Source organism: Heloderma suspectum, chromosome 2 (assembly GCF_057233095.1).
Source record: "Heloderma suspectum isolate Gila_16-S chromosome 2, 16-S_ref, whole genome shotgun sequence".
In the NCBI taxonomy this organism is placed as follows: domain Eukaryota; kingdom Metazoa; phylum Chordata; class Lepidosauria; order Squamata; family Helodermatidae; genus Heloderma; species Heloderma suspectum.
Window position 1 is genome coordinate 28,775,834 of NC_139459.1, and position 14,422 is coordinate 28,790,255.

General features: G+C 44.5%; 1 protein-coding gene across 2 annotated transcripts in view; it reads right to left on the minus strand.

The window, feature by feature from the left end:
* Positions 1 to 14,422, minus strand: part of LIFR (LIF receptor subunit alpha) — a 116,084-nt gene that overhangs the window by 24,108 nt on the left and 77,554 nt on the right. For both annotated transcript variants that reach the window (XM_084833096.1, XM_084833094.1), the window contains exons 14-16: positions 5,464 to 5,640; positions 2,207 to 2,308; positions 1,903 to 2,070 (exon numbers count right to left, since the gene is read on the minus strand). In XM_084833096.1, coding sequence (XP_084689222.1) covers positions 1,903 to 2,070; positions 2,207 to 2,308; positions 5,464 to 5,640 — 447 coding nt within the window. The remainder of the gene's footprint in view (positions 1 to 1,902; positions 2,071 to 2,206; positions 2,309 to 5,463; positions 5,641 to 14,422) is intronic.

Sequence of the window (14,422 nt, forward strand, 5' to 3'; positions counted from 1 at the left end):
CGTCTTAACCACTAAAATTAAATTTGTTAGGGACATGCTGCAAAAAATTGCTTCTCACCACATATTCCTTATACACCTTGCAGTAGGGATGTCAGAGAATTCCGCCATGGACTCCAGTGAGGCGGAACGGCCTCCCCCCTAGGGGTGGACGAAAGGCACTTACCTTTCGTCGAAGTTTGTTCGCGGTGGGGGGGAGGCGCTTCGCGGCTCCCCCTGCGAAGTTCAGGCCGGGGGGGGGAGGCTTCCCGCCTCGCCCGGCCGAAATTCAGGCCGGGGAGGAGGCTTCCCGCCTCGCCCGGCCGCGAACTCCATTGTTTTTTTTTTAAAAAAACCCGCCCCCGTGATAGGCTACGTGACGATTAACGTAGCCTATCACGGCTAGATCTGCAAAGTCAGCTGTGATAGGCTACGTTAATCATCACGTAGCCTATCATGGGTGACTTAAAAAAAAAAAAAAAGCGCGTACGCTAATGGCGGCCCCCATAGGGAGCCGCCATTCACGTTCCTTATTTAGTCGCTGTAGTCTACGTAAATCTTTACGTAGACTACAGCGACCAAATAAGGAACGGGAATGGCGGCTCCCTATCGGGGCCACCATTATCCGTATGCGCTTTTTTTTTTTTTTTAAGTCACCCGTGATAGGCTACGTGATTAACGTAGCCTATCACGGCTGACTTTGCAAATCTAGCCGTGATAGGCTACGTTAATCGTCACGTAGCCTATCACGGGGGCGTTTTTGATTTTTTTTCTTTTATTGGAATGGCGGCGGCGGCAGCCGGTCAAAAGACCGGCTGCCGCTCCCGCCCTGCTCGAACACCCGCTGAACCGCCGGCCGGACCCACCGCCAGGAGGGACATTCGGCGAAGGTAAGTCCCGTCCCGGGGGGGGTGCGGGGTGCGGGGGGGTGCAGAGGATTTCTCCCTGAAACTTGTTCGGGGGGCCGAACACATTGGCGCTCGGCCCCCCGAAGTTTCGGGGAGAAATTCTCCGCCATCCCTACTCCCCCACCACCACCCCGCGGAATCCCCCTGGGACGGACCTACCTGGTGGCAGATGCGGTGGCGGCGGCTTCAGCAGCGGATGAAGCGGCGGCTCTGGCTGCTGCTGGGCTGCTGCAGCCGCAAATGGCGGCCATCGTAGCGGCCACCATTTGCGTCCCTACGCTTGCCCGTGATAGGCTACGTAAATATTTACGTAGCCTATCACAGCTAAAGTAGGGACGCAAATGGTGTCCCCTATCACGGCCATTTGCGTCCCTGCTTTAGCCTTGATAGGCTACGTAAATATTTATGTAGCCTATCACGGGCAAGCGTAGGGATGCCATTTGCGTCTGCAGCAGCCCAGCAGCGGCTGGAGGCCCCGCTGCAGATTGGCCCAGCCAGTGGCTCCGCAGACTGGCCACAGAGCAGAGCTGGCCAGGCAGGATTCCGGGGGGGGAGGAACGGATCGCCTCCCCCCACCTGCGGACCCCAGCGGAGCCAGTTAAGTGGGGTTTCGTACACCCCTACCTTGCAGTAATGTTTATGACTTCTTCTTGTGTTGGACATTACCATCATGTTGGACCTACCACCATGTTCTGCACAGGAATTGGAAGGGCCAGGCAATTCAAAATGTGATGGTAGCGCTTATGCTAAGCGCTTGTAAATGTGACAGTGGTGAAGAGATGCTCAGGAGCACGTCTAGAGCACAACATTTTCAGCAGCATCCCTGTGACTTGCTCTGGCCCTAAAAGGAACAGCTCTGTTGCCACATGAGCTATTAATTTGGATAACTGAAGATCTTTATGCATATTTCTACTTCTATGGCCTGTGAATGTCACCAAATTGCTGCCTTGCTTGAAACATGGTTTGTTAGGAATCATATTTTGCAAGTGATAAGAGATGGTCAAATGGTATTGTTTACCTGACTCAAAATCCTTCGGTTTTGTGATGCCTTCCTCTCCTTTGCCAAAGTGAAGCAAATAGCCTTTTAAAAAGCCCCGGCGATCTTCAACAGGTATGTCCTTCCAATTTATTATGATGGAATCTGAGGTGGCAATTTCCACATTAACAGCTGGTGCAACTATTGGATCTGCGTGGGAAGCAAGCGGAGAAGGAAAGATAGTAAGGCGATGAACTTTGGAACATAGAAATACATCATACAGAAAATATCCTCCATTGGACCATCTTAGACTGGGAGAGTCTATACTGAGGTAATAAATGCTTACTCAGTTCTTCTATGTAGCCATCTATATATTTCAGTAGCTGATATCCATTGTCTTTGCAGCCATAGACAGAAAAATGGTATCGGACTCCTGGCTGAAAGAGAGCTGTGGGACGGAAACATCATTAAAATATCTCTTTTACAGTATTCTTATGAGCCTAACATGTAAATGTGCATTTTAATGCAAAGTAGTGCAAAAAACAAACAAACATGGAATTATAACAGCAAAGTTTATATGGATATATTTTCTCTACCTATTTGAGCAGAAGTAATAGAAAAAGCAATCCATTGAGGATTTTGACTATTTAAAGGAAGGACTTACTTCTTTAAGGGTAAATATTGCCATGCGCCATGAAAATAAGATGCCCCAGCTTCCCCAAAGCAAATTTGAGATTCATCCACAGTTATTGTTGGTCAGTTTTTATCCTGCCTCTCTCCAAACATAATAGCCTCAGGGAAGACCTAAGAATCTTGTTTTGTCTACACTTCTAAGTGAACTGCCCTGAGTTTCACTTCCCAGGCTAATATGCAACACAGCTATCCTTCAGTTTTCGCACTACTACAAGTTTTGCAATACAGTTCTCAGCTCCAAAAAAGCATGAATATAAAAAGTGCATTTTAGGTTAAAATGCATTAAAAATGTGAATTTTAGGATAAAATGTATATAAAAATGATGTGAATTTTCATGCATTTTTTAAAAAGGAATATTACAGATTGATGCAGAAGCAAGATGAAATGGACTTATGAATGAACACATGCAAAATGACATGGACTGGACATAGACTGTTCTGGCTATCACTAGGATATAAGAACGTAAGAACATCAGAAGAGCCATGCTGGATCAGACCAAGGGTCCATCTAGTTCAGCATTCTGTTCACACACTGGCCAATGAGCTGTCGACCAGGAACCCACAAGCAGGGCATGGGCACAACACATAGCCATCAAGACTAATAGCCATATGCTTTTTGAAAATTCACATCAGGGGGACTTTAAGTGATCAGAAGTCCTACAATAGCTGCTTAAAACTTACCGTGCAACGCGGTGCCATACAGCAGTCACCTGCAGCCCTTGATAAGTGTAAGGCCCTGCCTCTTAGTGGTTGCATTTCTTAGTGGCTGCAGAGGGGTTAGTAGTACTGGGATTAACTGGGTGGCCACCCTTCCCATGCATTTACAGCAGCCTTTCTCAACCTGGGGAATGCTGCGGAAGTTGTAATTCAACACATCTGGAGGGAACCAGGTTGGGAAGGGCTGAGTTATAGGGCTCATGCAGTAAGCTTATTTATTTATTATTATTTTTAAGGAAAATTCGAGACACGCGTGTATTAAAGATACAATAAAAACATAGCTGACAACTTAATAAAATATTAAATTATTCCTTTATACTAATCCTATTATATAGGGTTGCACATTATCTTCAACCTTACTATTGCAATACATTATAAGAAATTGTCCATCAATTGTCCATCTTCCTTCTCTAATTGTAATGATATTGGTTAATTTAATCATGGACACAGTTCCTGAAACTCTTTTCCATTCCATTAAAGATGGCACATCCTTTTGTTTCCATTTCTATGTTATAGCCATTCCAGCTTCCCTCAAGGGGTAAATGATCATTTCCATATCTTCCAATAAAACGTTCATTTTCATATTACAGAATGCCACCACCGAAGGATCCAAAGGTAAATAATAACCCAATATTTCCTTATAATCTCAAGAAACAAGCTCTGAAAAAAAATTCTAAACTTGGGGCACTTCCAAAAATTATGATAGGTATTTACCCTGGCTGTCACATCAATTCCAACTGGTTCTGACTTGAACCAACGTGTCATTTGAGAATGCTGAGATGCCCATCAATACCGATTTCACTCACCTGCAAGCTAAAAAGTGCACCCCAAATAATCAGGTGCACATCAGAAAAGTGGGTGGGTTGGTGGGAGATGCAAGTCAAGTGAAGAGACTGAAAGCTGTGGCAAATGGTGCATGCTCCAGTTGCAGAATTAAAATCTCAGAAATTGTCCTAGGTAAACTGTAGGAGTGGAATGCATGGCAGAATGAAGCCAAGAAAAAAAAAAACTGGGAAAAGAATGGGGGGAATCTGCTCTTTTTTTCTTTTTCTTTTGTGGCTTTTGTACCTTATATCAAGTCAGATAACGGTCCATTTGGTCTACTACAGTTCATCTATCTTAGCAGTTCTCAAAGATATATTTCCTAATAATATCCGAGTGACAGGGATTCAACTTGGGGCCTTGCATGTCCCAAATATATACTCTACCAACACAGGGACAGCCCTACCATTGGGCAGAGGCAGCCACCTCAGAAGGTAGGTGCTGGGGGCAGGGAGTGGCAGTGAGGCATTGAAGGCGAGAGCTGTGTGTGCAACACTGCTTGCTCTGTGCCCCCACAACGCTCCACTGATGCATGTCCCATAACAAGTGTTGAAATCAGATTCAATTTCCTATCTGGTCAGCCTCTATACATGAAAGGTGGAAAAGTGGGCATCATCTTGCCCTTTGCTTCAGGTGTCCAAATGTCATGGACCAACCCTGCACTCAACAGTGGACCTTCCCACAATTCTGGCTTTCATCTGCAATGAAAATATTCTCAGCTGAGGAGAGAAGCTGAGTGGATTTTGAGACTGAGCACTCTCTCCCCCTGTGGTCTAAATGAAGACCTTGAATTTTTACCAATCACCTGTGGGTGATTTACATACACTCCCTAGCTATCACAGTATGGTGCAGTTTTGAGACCTTGGCTAGATTACATCAACATGGAAACATCTGACAGAGTAAAAGAGGAAAGAATGGACTAAAAGAGTATAAGATAAGATTCGAGAAGCATTTTTTCCAATCACCAGTAGATTGACACATGAGACTGTCTTTTGCCGAAAAAAATTCTGCAGACTTTTTTCTTTAGTAAGTATGTATTTATATGTTATTTTTAGTCATAAAGTAGGTTTGATATGGTTTTTAAAATAATGTTATATATGCATTAGCCCCTGTGACAGTTTGCATTTCAGTAATGTTTTAATTGTGTTGTCCTATTTGTAAATTTTATTAACGCTTATGTTACAGCCCCCTGAAGAAGGCCTAAAAATAAGGAAAAAGGCGGAAACGTGTTGGGCTTCTTACAATAAATTCGGTTTTGCATCCTGAGAACCCATTTCTATTCTTTGTGATCTACTCTGGATGCTCACCTCCTTCTATTTTCTTTCATTTGCAAACACAGAACAAAAAGTTAAAGAGCGGGGGGTTTTCTTACCAGATTTGATGACAGCACATGTCACATTTGAAGGAAACGTTTCCCAGTCGACGGTAGCACAAGGCTCAGGCCCATGACACCACCGCACTGTGTAGCCACAAGTCACGCTGGGGTCAGAATGCCAAGTGACGTTTACACCATCACCTGTTGCAACCCCATTCTCTGTTGGGGCATCGCCTGCAACATGGATAAGGTCAAAGGTTATTTCCTAGGGCTATATCGAGAACCCAAGCTTCTCAATGTGTTCAAAGCTGCTTATGATTAAAACGCATGTAAGACCCACAAGAGCATCTCCCTTAGGTCTAATAAAGGAGTGGGCAGCATGCACGTGGCCCCCTGAACAAACAGAAAAGAAAAACGAATAAAATGGCACTCCACACAGCAGCTACAGAACACTAAGATGGACAAATTTAAGTTCGGTGCAAGCTAAATTAGTTTGTTTTGGCACTCAGTAGCCACCACAGAGCATTAGAAGTGTCAAATCTAGCTTGCAGACAAGCTAAATTTAACCCTTTTAGTGCTCCTGATGGAGCTCCTATGGAGCACTTTGAAACTGAATTTAGATGATGATGATGATTTCCATTGTGGCCCACCAGGGGAGAAAATTGCCCCCAGACCTCCTGCAGTTGCCCACCACTGGTCTAACAGATCTACTGTTCCTTTGATCTCTTCCCCACAGTGAACACAGTGTCTTTTCAGAAGACCATGGAAGAAAAGGACCACATAAGTTGAAGCCCCTTTGTCAGTAACAGTAGGTGCTGCATCCATACCCTCTTGAAGACAATTTGAGAGACGAATGTATAAAATTGCTGTGAACATACCTACAGCTTTATTTTTCAGCTTGGGACAGCTCCAGGATTGTGGCCAATGGCTTGCCTGACTCAATGGCCATCAGCAAGCGCTGCAGTTTTGCACACTGCCACATCTTAGAAAGATTCAAGCATTATTTTTCCCTAAAAAGTATTTCAGAAAATCTTGCAATGGGGAAAGCTGTCTACCTTATTATTCTGTTTGTTAAAAACTGATTTTTAAGGCTTAAGAGCACACTCAATATTTTTTCAGAAGATATTTGGTACACCAATCTAATATTCACGTATGTTGGGAATACATGCAGACAATCAGATTCAGTTCCAATAGAACAGCCTTCCTCAACCTGGTTCCCTCCAGATATTTAGGATTACCACACCCATCATCCCTGACCATTGTACATGCTGGCTGAGGCTGATGGGAGTTTCAGTCCAAAATATATGGACAGAACAAGGCTAGAAGGTTAATGGGGCTACACTGGCTTAAAATCAGATTCTCCAGCTCAGCATTATGAATCAGCTGATAAGAGTCATAGTCCAGCTTAACACAAGAATGCATGGAACATTTCATCAGCCTTCCCCAATCTGGTGCCCTCCAGATGTGTTGGACCACAGCTGACTAGGGGTTATGGGAATTGTTGTCCAACACACCTGGAGGGCACATCTAGAAGGCAGCAGGCTGGGGAATGCTGCACTACATGAAAATAAGTTCAATATGAAATCAATAGAACTTCCAAGTAAATGCTTTCAGGACAGAGATGTTAACTGTATAATCTTTTTCCCCATATGGCTTGGTGGGTAGCTAAAGTAATCTATTAGACTTCTGGGTCATGGGCTGCTTGGCTCGGAACAGCATCAAATACCAAATATAGACCTGAACTGGCATACTACAGAGAAGAGGAGGGGAGAACACTGGTTAGCTATGCAGCTTAATGCGAAAGTATGTTCTTTCTGGCTACCAGTTGCAAAATTGCAGGTGAAAGTTTGTAAATCACCCAAGGAGACGCTCTGTCACACAGACTAGATGGACCAAGTAAGTCCCACAGAGTTCAATGGGGCCTACTCACAATTAACTTGTATAGTATAACTTCCCAAAGAACCTTTCTTGGACAGCCTAGACAAATCCCATCAGTGATGGAATTATTTTTACTGGCCCTGTGACTTACCTGCTCCACCTCGGGTGCAAGATCATCTTCCTGGGTGATTTGACAACTTCCATATTGCAGTGCTGTAGTTGTTTTGAGTGGTGGTGGGGCTCCAAATGCAAACTCTCCCCCTCACCCCACACACTTGAAAAGGCAAGCTTTATTTGAATTTATTCCATAAATTGAGTTTGGGGGCTCACTCAGAGTGGGGTTTTGTCACCACCACCTCTGCTACTAGCCCTTCTCTGCCAGTTTCTCCTTTTTCCAGCAACCTCTTCCCTTATCTTTGCAAATGGGATAACTGAGATGGGATAACTGAGAGCAGGGAGGGCTCACAGAGAAGTGCCTGTCTAAGCTACTCTGAGCTGAAAGTGATGCTCCTGGAAATGCTCAGGTGCATCATTTTCTGCCAATATCCCAGTAGCTTAGAGTTAGATGGACACCTGTCTCTGATCCCTCCCTGCCATCAGTTACTCCACCTTCCTTGGCATAAGTTAGGTGAAGGGGACTGCACAAAATCCTTTTTTTTCCCAATCTTCTTTTGAATGGTCAAAAAGACAAACACAAACCCACTTCCATTCCAAGCTGACACTTAAAAGAGCCCAAATTGTTTTCAAGGCGAGCTGGGGTGGGTGTGACACTTCACTGCTTCCACAGGCATATGACTTCCGCCTATAGTATGCCACTAGTAGCCAGAGGTAAAACATTTTGGTCTTTACTTGCTGCTCTCCTCCTGCCTTGATGCGACTAACTGCAGCAATAGCACCCCTTTTTAAGTTACCCAGCACAGCACATCTCAAATAAAAACTCATACGAACACACAGAAATACACCATTATCTCTTGTAGGCATTCAAAGCATTTGCAGAATGAAATTCCTCTTATTCCAGCTTATTCCTCACACAGCTTTCTGGATGAGTCAGTCACCCTTCATGACTACGATCCATGACTCACAATGCTTCAGAACTGAGTTATAGTGTGACTAACATAAAGAGAGGCAGGCAGTCATTCAAAAAGTTCTTTCTAAGAAGTGTAAGACAAGGCATAAGGTTTGCCAGCTGTTTGCTTCAGTCAGAGACACAGAACAACATGATCTAGAGCAACCTACAGCTCTGTCGGAAAAAAAGTCCCTGCTGCATTACTCAACGAAGGAGTTACACAACTCCGGGGGAATTACGTTGATTTGTTCAGCCAATGTTTGTGAACAAAAGAAACAAAACTCATGCTTCAGTGACATCAGAACATATTCAGTTATACCACTGATTTTCTAACTTTTTAACATTCTACATCAGTACCCTAGCCCAGACCCAACAATAACTAAACCTGAAATAATTAAGAACATAAGAAGAGCCATGCTGGATCAGACCAAGGGTCAATCCCATCCAGCATTCTGTTCACACAGTGGCCAACCAGCTGCCACAGGAAACCCGCAACCAGGACATGAGTCAACAGCATCCTCTCAATGATGTTCCCCAGCAACTAGTGTACACGGGTATAACTATCTCTTATTCTGGAGGCAGCATATACCCATCAGGACTTGTAGCCACTGATAGCCTTCTCGTCCATGAATTTGTCCAATGAATTTGGCCACCATCCAATTTGGTGGCCATCACTATATCATGAGGAAGTGAATTCCATAGTTTACCTATGCGATGTGTGAAGAAGTACTTCCTTTTATCTGTCCGGAAGCTCCCACCAATCAGCTTCATGGGATGACCCCTTGGGTTCTAGTATTATGAGTGGGGGAGAAAAAGGTCTCCCTATCTACTTTCTCCACACCATGCATAATTGTGTACACCTCTATCATGTTTCCCCTTACTTGCCTCTTTTCTAAGCTAAACAATCCTCGATGTTGTAACCTTCCCTCATAGGGGAATTGCATAATCATCCGCCGTTTACCTCAGTCATCCTTTGCTTCCCCTTCCTCTGTTTCTTCCCTTGTTTCTATTTTTAGACTGTAAACCCCCTGGGGCAGGGAACTGTCAAACCTGTTATTTGTGAAGTACCAGGTACATACAAGGTGCTACATAAATAACTAACTAATAAATCAACTAATCTACTGAGGAGCTCCTGTATTTCTGCCATGAAGTCCCCACAGGATGCTGGGATGTGTGCTGGGGGCATGATGATTTCAAGTAGGCTGTGGTAGTAAGCCTGTCCTCCTTGCTTACACACAGCCCATAACCTAAAACGAGTACTTAGAAGCAGTAATGGGCCAGCCAATAAGAGACACAATGCAAGGGACTAGGTCCAGTCACAATGCCATATGCCAACTCTCTCCCTGTAGCTATTCAGGCAATACCACCGTAGGACCTATTTACAATCACTGAAACCACCAAGGAAGTAATAAGATGGCCAGGGTGGGGGGAGAGGGGAGGAAGTGGGAAAATAACTTTCTTATGTGGTCATAAATCTGTTAGTCTTTAATGTGCCACAAGACTCGGACTCCTTTTTGTGTTTACTCTAACAGACTAATACGAGTATGACCCCTTTGGAATCTGAAGTGTTGTTGTTGTTCAGTCGTTCAGTCGTGTCCGACTCTTCGTGACCCCATGGACCATAGCACGCCAGGCCTTCCTGTCCTCCACTCTTTCCCGGAGCGTGCTCAAGTTCATATTCATTGCATCCGTGATGCTATCTAGCCATCTCATCCTCTGCCGTCCCCTTCTCCTTTTGCCTTCAGTCTTTCCCAGCATCAGGGTCTTTTCCAGAGAGTTTTCTCTTCGCATTAGGTGGCCAAAATACTGGAGCTTCAGCTTCAGTATCTGTCCTTCCAATGAGCACTCAGGGTTGATTTCCTTTAGGATTGACTGATTGGACCTCCTTGCAGTCCAGGGGACTCATAAGAGTCTTCTCCAGCACCACAGTTCGAAAGCATCAATTCTTCGGCGCTCAGCCTTCCCTATAGTCCAGCTCTCACAGCCATACATTACTACTGGGAAAACCATAGCTTTGATTAGACGGACCTTTGTCGGCAAGGTGATGTCTCTGCTTCTTACTATGCTGTCTAGGTTGGCCATAGCTTTCCTCCCAAGGAGCAAGCGTCTTTTAATTTCATGGCTACAGTCACCATCTGTGGTGATCTTGGAGCCCAAGAAAGTAAAATCTGTCACTGCTTCCATTTCTTCCCCTTCTATATGCCAGGAAGGGATAGGGCCAGATGACATGATCTTAGTTTTTTTAATGTTGAGTTTCAAACCAGCTTTTGCACTCTCCTCTTTTACCCTCAACAAGAGGCTCTTGAGATCCTCTTCGCTTTCTGCCATTAGGGTGGTATCGTCTGCATATCGGAGGTTGTTGATAATTCTCCCGGTAATCTTAATTCCGACCTGTGATTCATCCAACCCGGCATTTCTCATGATGTACTCTGCATATAAGTTAAATAAGCAGGGTGACAATATGCAGCCTTGTCGTACTCCTTTCCCAATTTTGAACCAATCGGTTGTTCCATCTCTGGTTCTTACTGTTGCTTCTTGACCCTCGTACAGGTTTCTCAGGAGACAGGTAAGGTGGTCTGGTACTCCCATCACTTTAAGAATTTGCCACAGTTTGTTGTGATCCACACAATCAAAGGCTTTAGCGTAGTCAATGAAGCAGAAATAGATGTTTTTCTGGAATTCTCTTGCTTTCTCCATGATGCATCGAATGTTGGCGATTTGATCTCTAGTTCCTCTGCCTCTTCGAAACCCAGCTTGTACTTCCGGTAGTTCTCGGTTCGCATACTGCTGAAGCCTAGCTTGTAGGATTTTGAGCATCACCTTGCTGGCATGTGAAATGAGTGCAATTGTGCGGTAGTTTGAACACTCTTTGGCGTTGCCCTTCTTTGGAATTGGAATGTAAACTGACCTTTTCCAGTCTTGTGGCCACTGTTGAGTGTTCCAGATTTGTTGGCATATTGAATGCAGCACTTTAACAGCATCATCTTTTAGGATTTTAAATAGCTCGGCTGGAATACTGTCATCTCCACTAGCTTTGTTGTTACTAATGCTTCCTAAGGCCCACTTGACTTCACTCTCTAGGATGTCCGGCTCAAGTTCAGTGACCGCACTATCATGGCTATCAGGGACATTCAGATCTTTCCTGTATAGTTCTTCTGTGTATTCTTGCCACCTCTTCTTAATCTCATCTGCTTCTGTTAGGTCCCTGCCTTCTTTGTCCTTTATCATGCCCGTCTTTGCACAAAACGTTCCCTTGAGATCTCCCATTTTCTTGAAGAGATCTCTAGTCTTTCCCATTCTGTTGTTTTCCTCGATTTCTTTGCATTGTTCATTTAAGAAGGCCTTCTGGTCTCTCCTTGCTATTCTCTGGAACTCTGCATTCAGTTGGGTATATCTTCCCCTTTCTCCCTTGCTTTTCGCTTCCCTTCTTTCCTCAGCTACTTGTAAAGCCTCATCAGACAGCCACTTGGCTTTCTTGCATTTCTTTTTCTTTGGGACGGATTTCGTTGCTGCCTCCTGAACAATGTTACGGACCTCCGTCCATAGTTCCTCAGGCACTCTGTCTATCAGGTCTAATCCCTGAAATCTATTCCTCACCTCCACTGTATATTCATCAGGGATATGATTTAGGTCATACCTGAACGGTTTAGTGGTTTTCCCGACGTTCTTCAATTTAAGCCGAAATTTTGCAAGAAGCAGCTCATGATCTGAGCCACAGTCAGCTCCAGGTCTTGTTTTTACTGACTGTATGGAGCTTCTCCATCTTTGGCTGCAAAGGACATAATCAATCTGATTTCGATATTGACCATCTGGTGACGTCCATGTGTAGAGTCGCCTCTTGTGCTGTTGGAAAAGAGTGTTTGCTATGATCAGCATGTTCTCTTGGCAAAACTCTATTAGCTTTTGTCCTGCTTCATTTTGTACATCAAGGCCATGCCTGCCTGTTATCCTGGTGATTTCTTGACTTCCTACTTTAGCATTCCAATCCCCTATGATGAAGAGGACATCTTTTTTGGGTGTTAGTTCTAGAAGGTGTTGTAGGTCTTCATAGAACCGATCAACCTCAGCTTCTTCGGCCTCAGTGGTTGGGGCATAGACTTGAATTACTGTGATGTTGAATGGTTTGCCTTGGATTCGTACTGAGATCATTCTATCATTTTTAAGATTGTACCCCAGTACTGCTTTTCCCACCCTTTTGTTGACTATGAGTGCTACTCCATTTCTTCTAAGGGATTCTTGGCCACAATAGTAGATATGATGGTCACCTGAATTAAATTCGCCCATGCCTGTCCATTTTAGTTCGCTGATTCCCAAGATGTCAATGTTCAATCTTGCCATCTCATGTTTGACCACCTCCAGCTTACCTTGATTCATTGATCTGACATTCCAGGTTCCTAAACAATATTGTTCTTTACAGCATCGGATCTTCTTTTCACCACCAGACACATCCACAGCTGAGTGTCCTTTCGGGTTTGGCCCAGCCGCTTCACTCTTTCTGGCGCTACTTGGAAATACCCTCTGCTCTTCCCCAGTAGCATATTGGACACCTTCCGACCTGAGGGGCTCATCTTCCGGCGTCATCTCTTTTAGCCTTGTGATACGTTCCATGGGGTTTTCTTGGCAAGAATACTGGAGTGGGTTGCCATTTCCTTCTCCAGTGGACCACATTTTGTCAGAACTCTCTGCCATGACCTGTCCGTCTTGGGTGGCCCTGCACGGCATAGCTTATGGCTTCACTGAGTTACGCAAGCCCCTTCGCCACAACAAGGCAGTGATCCATGAAGGGGTTGGAATCTGAAGTAGATGCATACAAATACAAATCTCTCTCTCTCTCTCTTTCAAAACAAAAGATTTCTATTGCCCTCACAGAGAGAAAGTGTGAATTGCATAAATGTGGTGTCTGAAGCAAATGTCTCACACAAGCCACAGCTGGAGTGGAGGCGAGATACTTTTCATATCTCTTCCTCCCCTGGGATACAAAAAAAAGCCCTGAATCACAACAACCAATGTAGCTGAGCATGAATTTTGCCAGTTCAAAGCTACAAAAATAAGAGGTCCTGAAAAGGCACAGCTTCGTGTAATGCGGGAGAGGAAAGGCATTTTTCCCTTTGAAGTCCACATCTGGCTTTCAAGCCATACTCATTTGGTCTGTGAGCTGTCCAAGGTGGCCTGGGAACTGCAAGCGAATGCCAGCACCACAAATGCTCTTTTCCAGAATAAAGGGATTTCACTATGGTCTATGGCATAGATCATACTAGATAGATGTCCAGATGTTTTGGACTTCTACACCCAGAAGCCCCTGCCAGCATGGTCAATGGTCAGGAATGCTGTTGAAGTCTAAAACATCTGGAGGTCTACTTTCTGCCCACCCTGGTCCACAAGGACACAATGTTGAAGGTCAAGGGTATCAAACTAGACCTCTGGACCAAGATATTCACATGGGGAAACTGTTAACTGGACACAATGTACCTCAGTGCTGCTGCTTCTCTCTCAAGGACAGCCCACAACCCCACTGCTAGTTCTACCTTCCCACAGGCAGACTGTTTTTCTTCCCCTTAAGAGGTGGAAAGGTCACCTGAGACTGGCTCACAGAAACAGACTGACACTGATCCTCTTATTTGTCACTGGTGCAAGTAATCAAAAACCCAAATCCCATAAAGGCACTTTTCTTCTTTCCCAAGGCAGTGCAGTCTTGATTTCCTTAAGCAACCCAAGTGAAACTGAACATGGCCACAGCCTGACAAGAGATTATTCCTTTATTAATCAATTACGAGAATATCCTGCACTTAAAGGCTGCCTAAAATAATTTTAAATAAATAACATAGATAAATAAAACTATTATACAGCACCCTCTAATATGTTTGACAGATTCTCCGTTTGCTTCTCTCAGCCCAGCCCAGTATCTACAGATACTTGGGTCCCCACAGATTCTACTGCAACTACAATCAGCTCTTCCACTCAAGCTTTCTTGGTCCCTCATATGGTGACAGAAGTGGGAGTTAATGGTGGCAGGATAGAGAAGAAGTGATAGTTAATGGAGGGGGGGGGAGTTAAAGGCACCTGCATATTAAT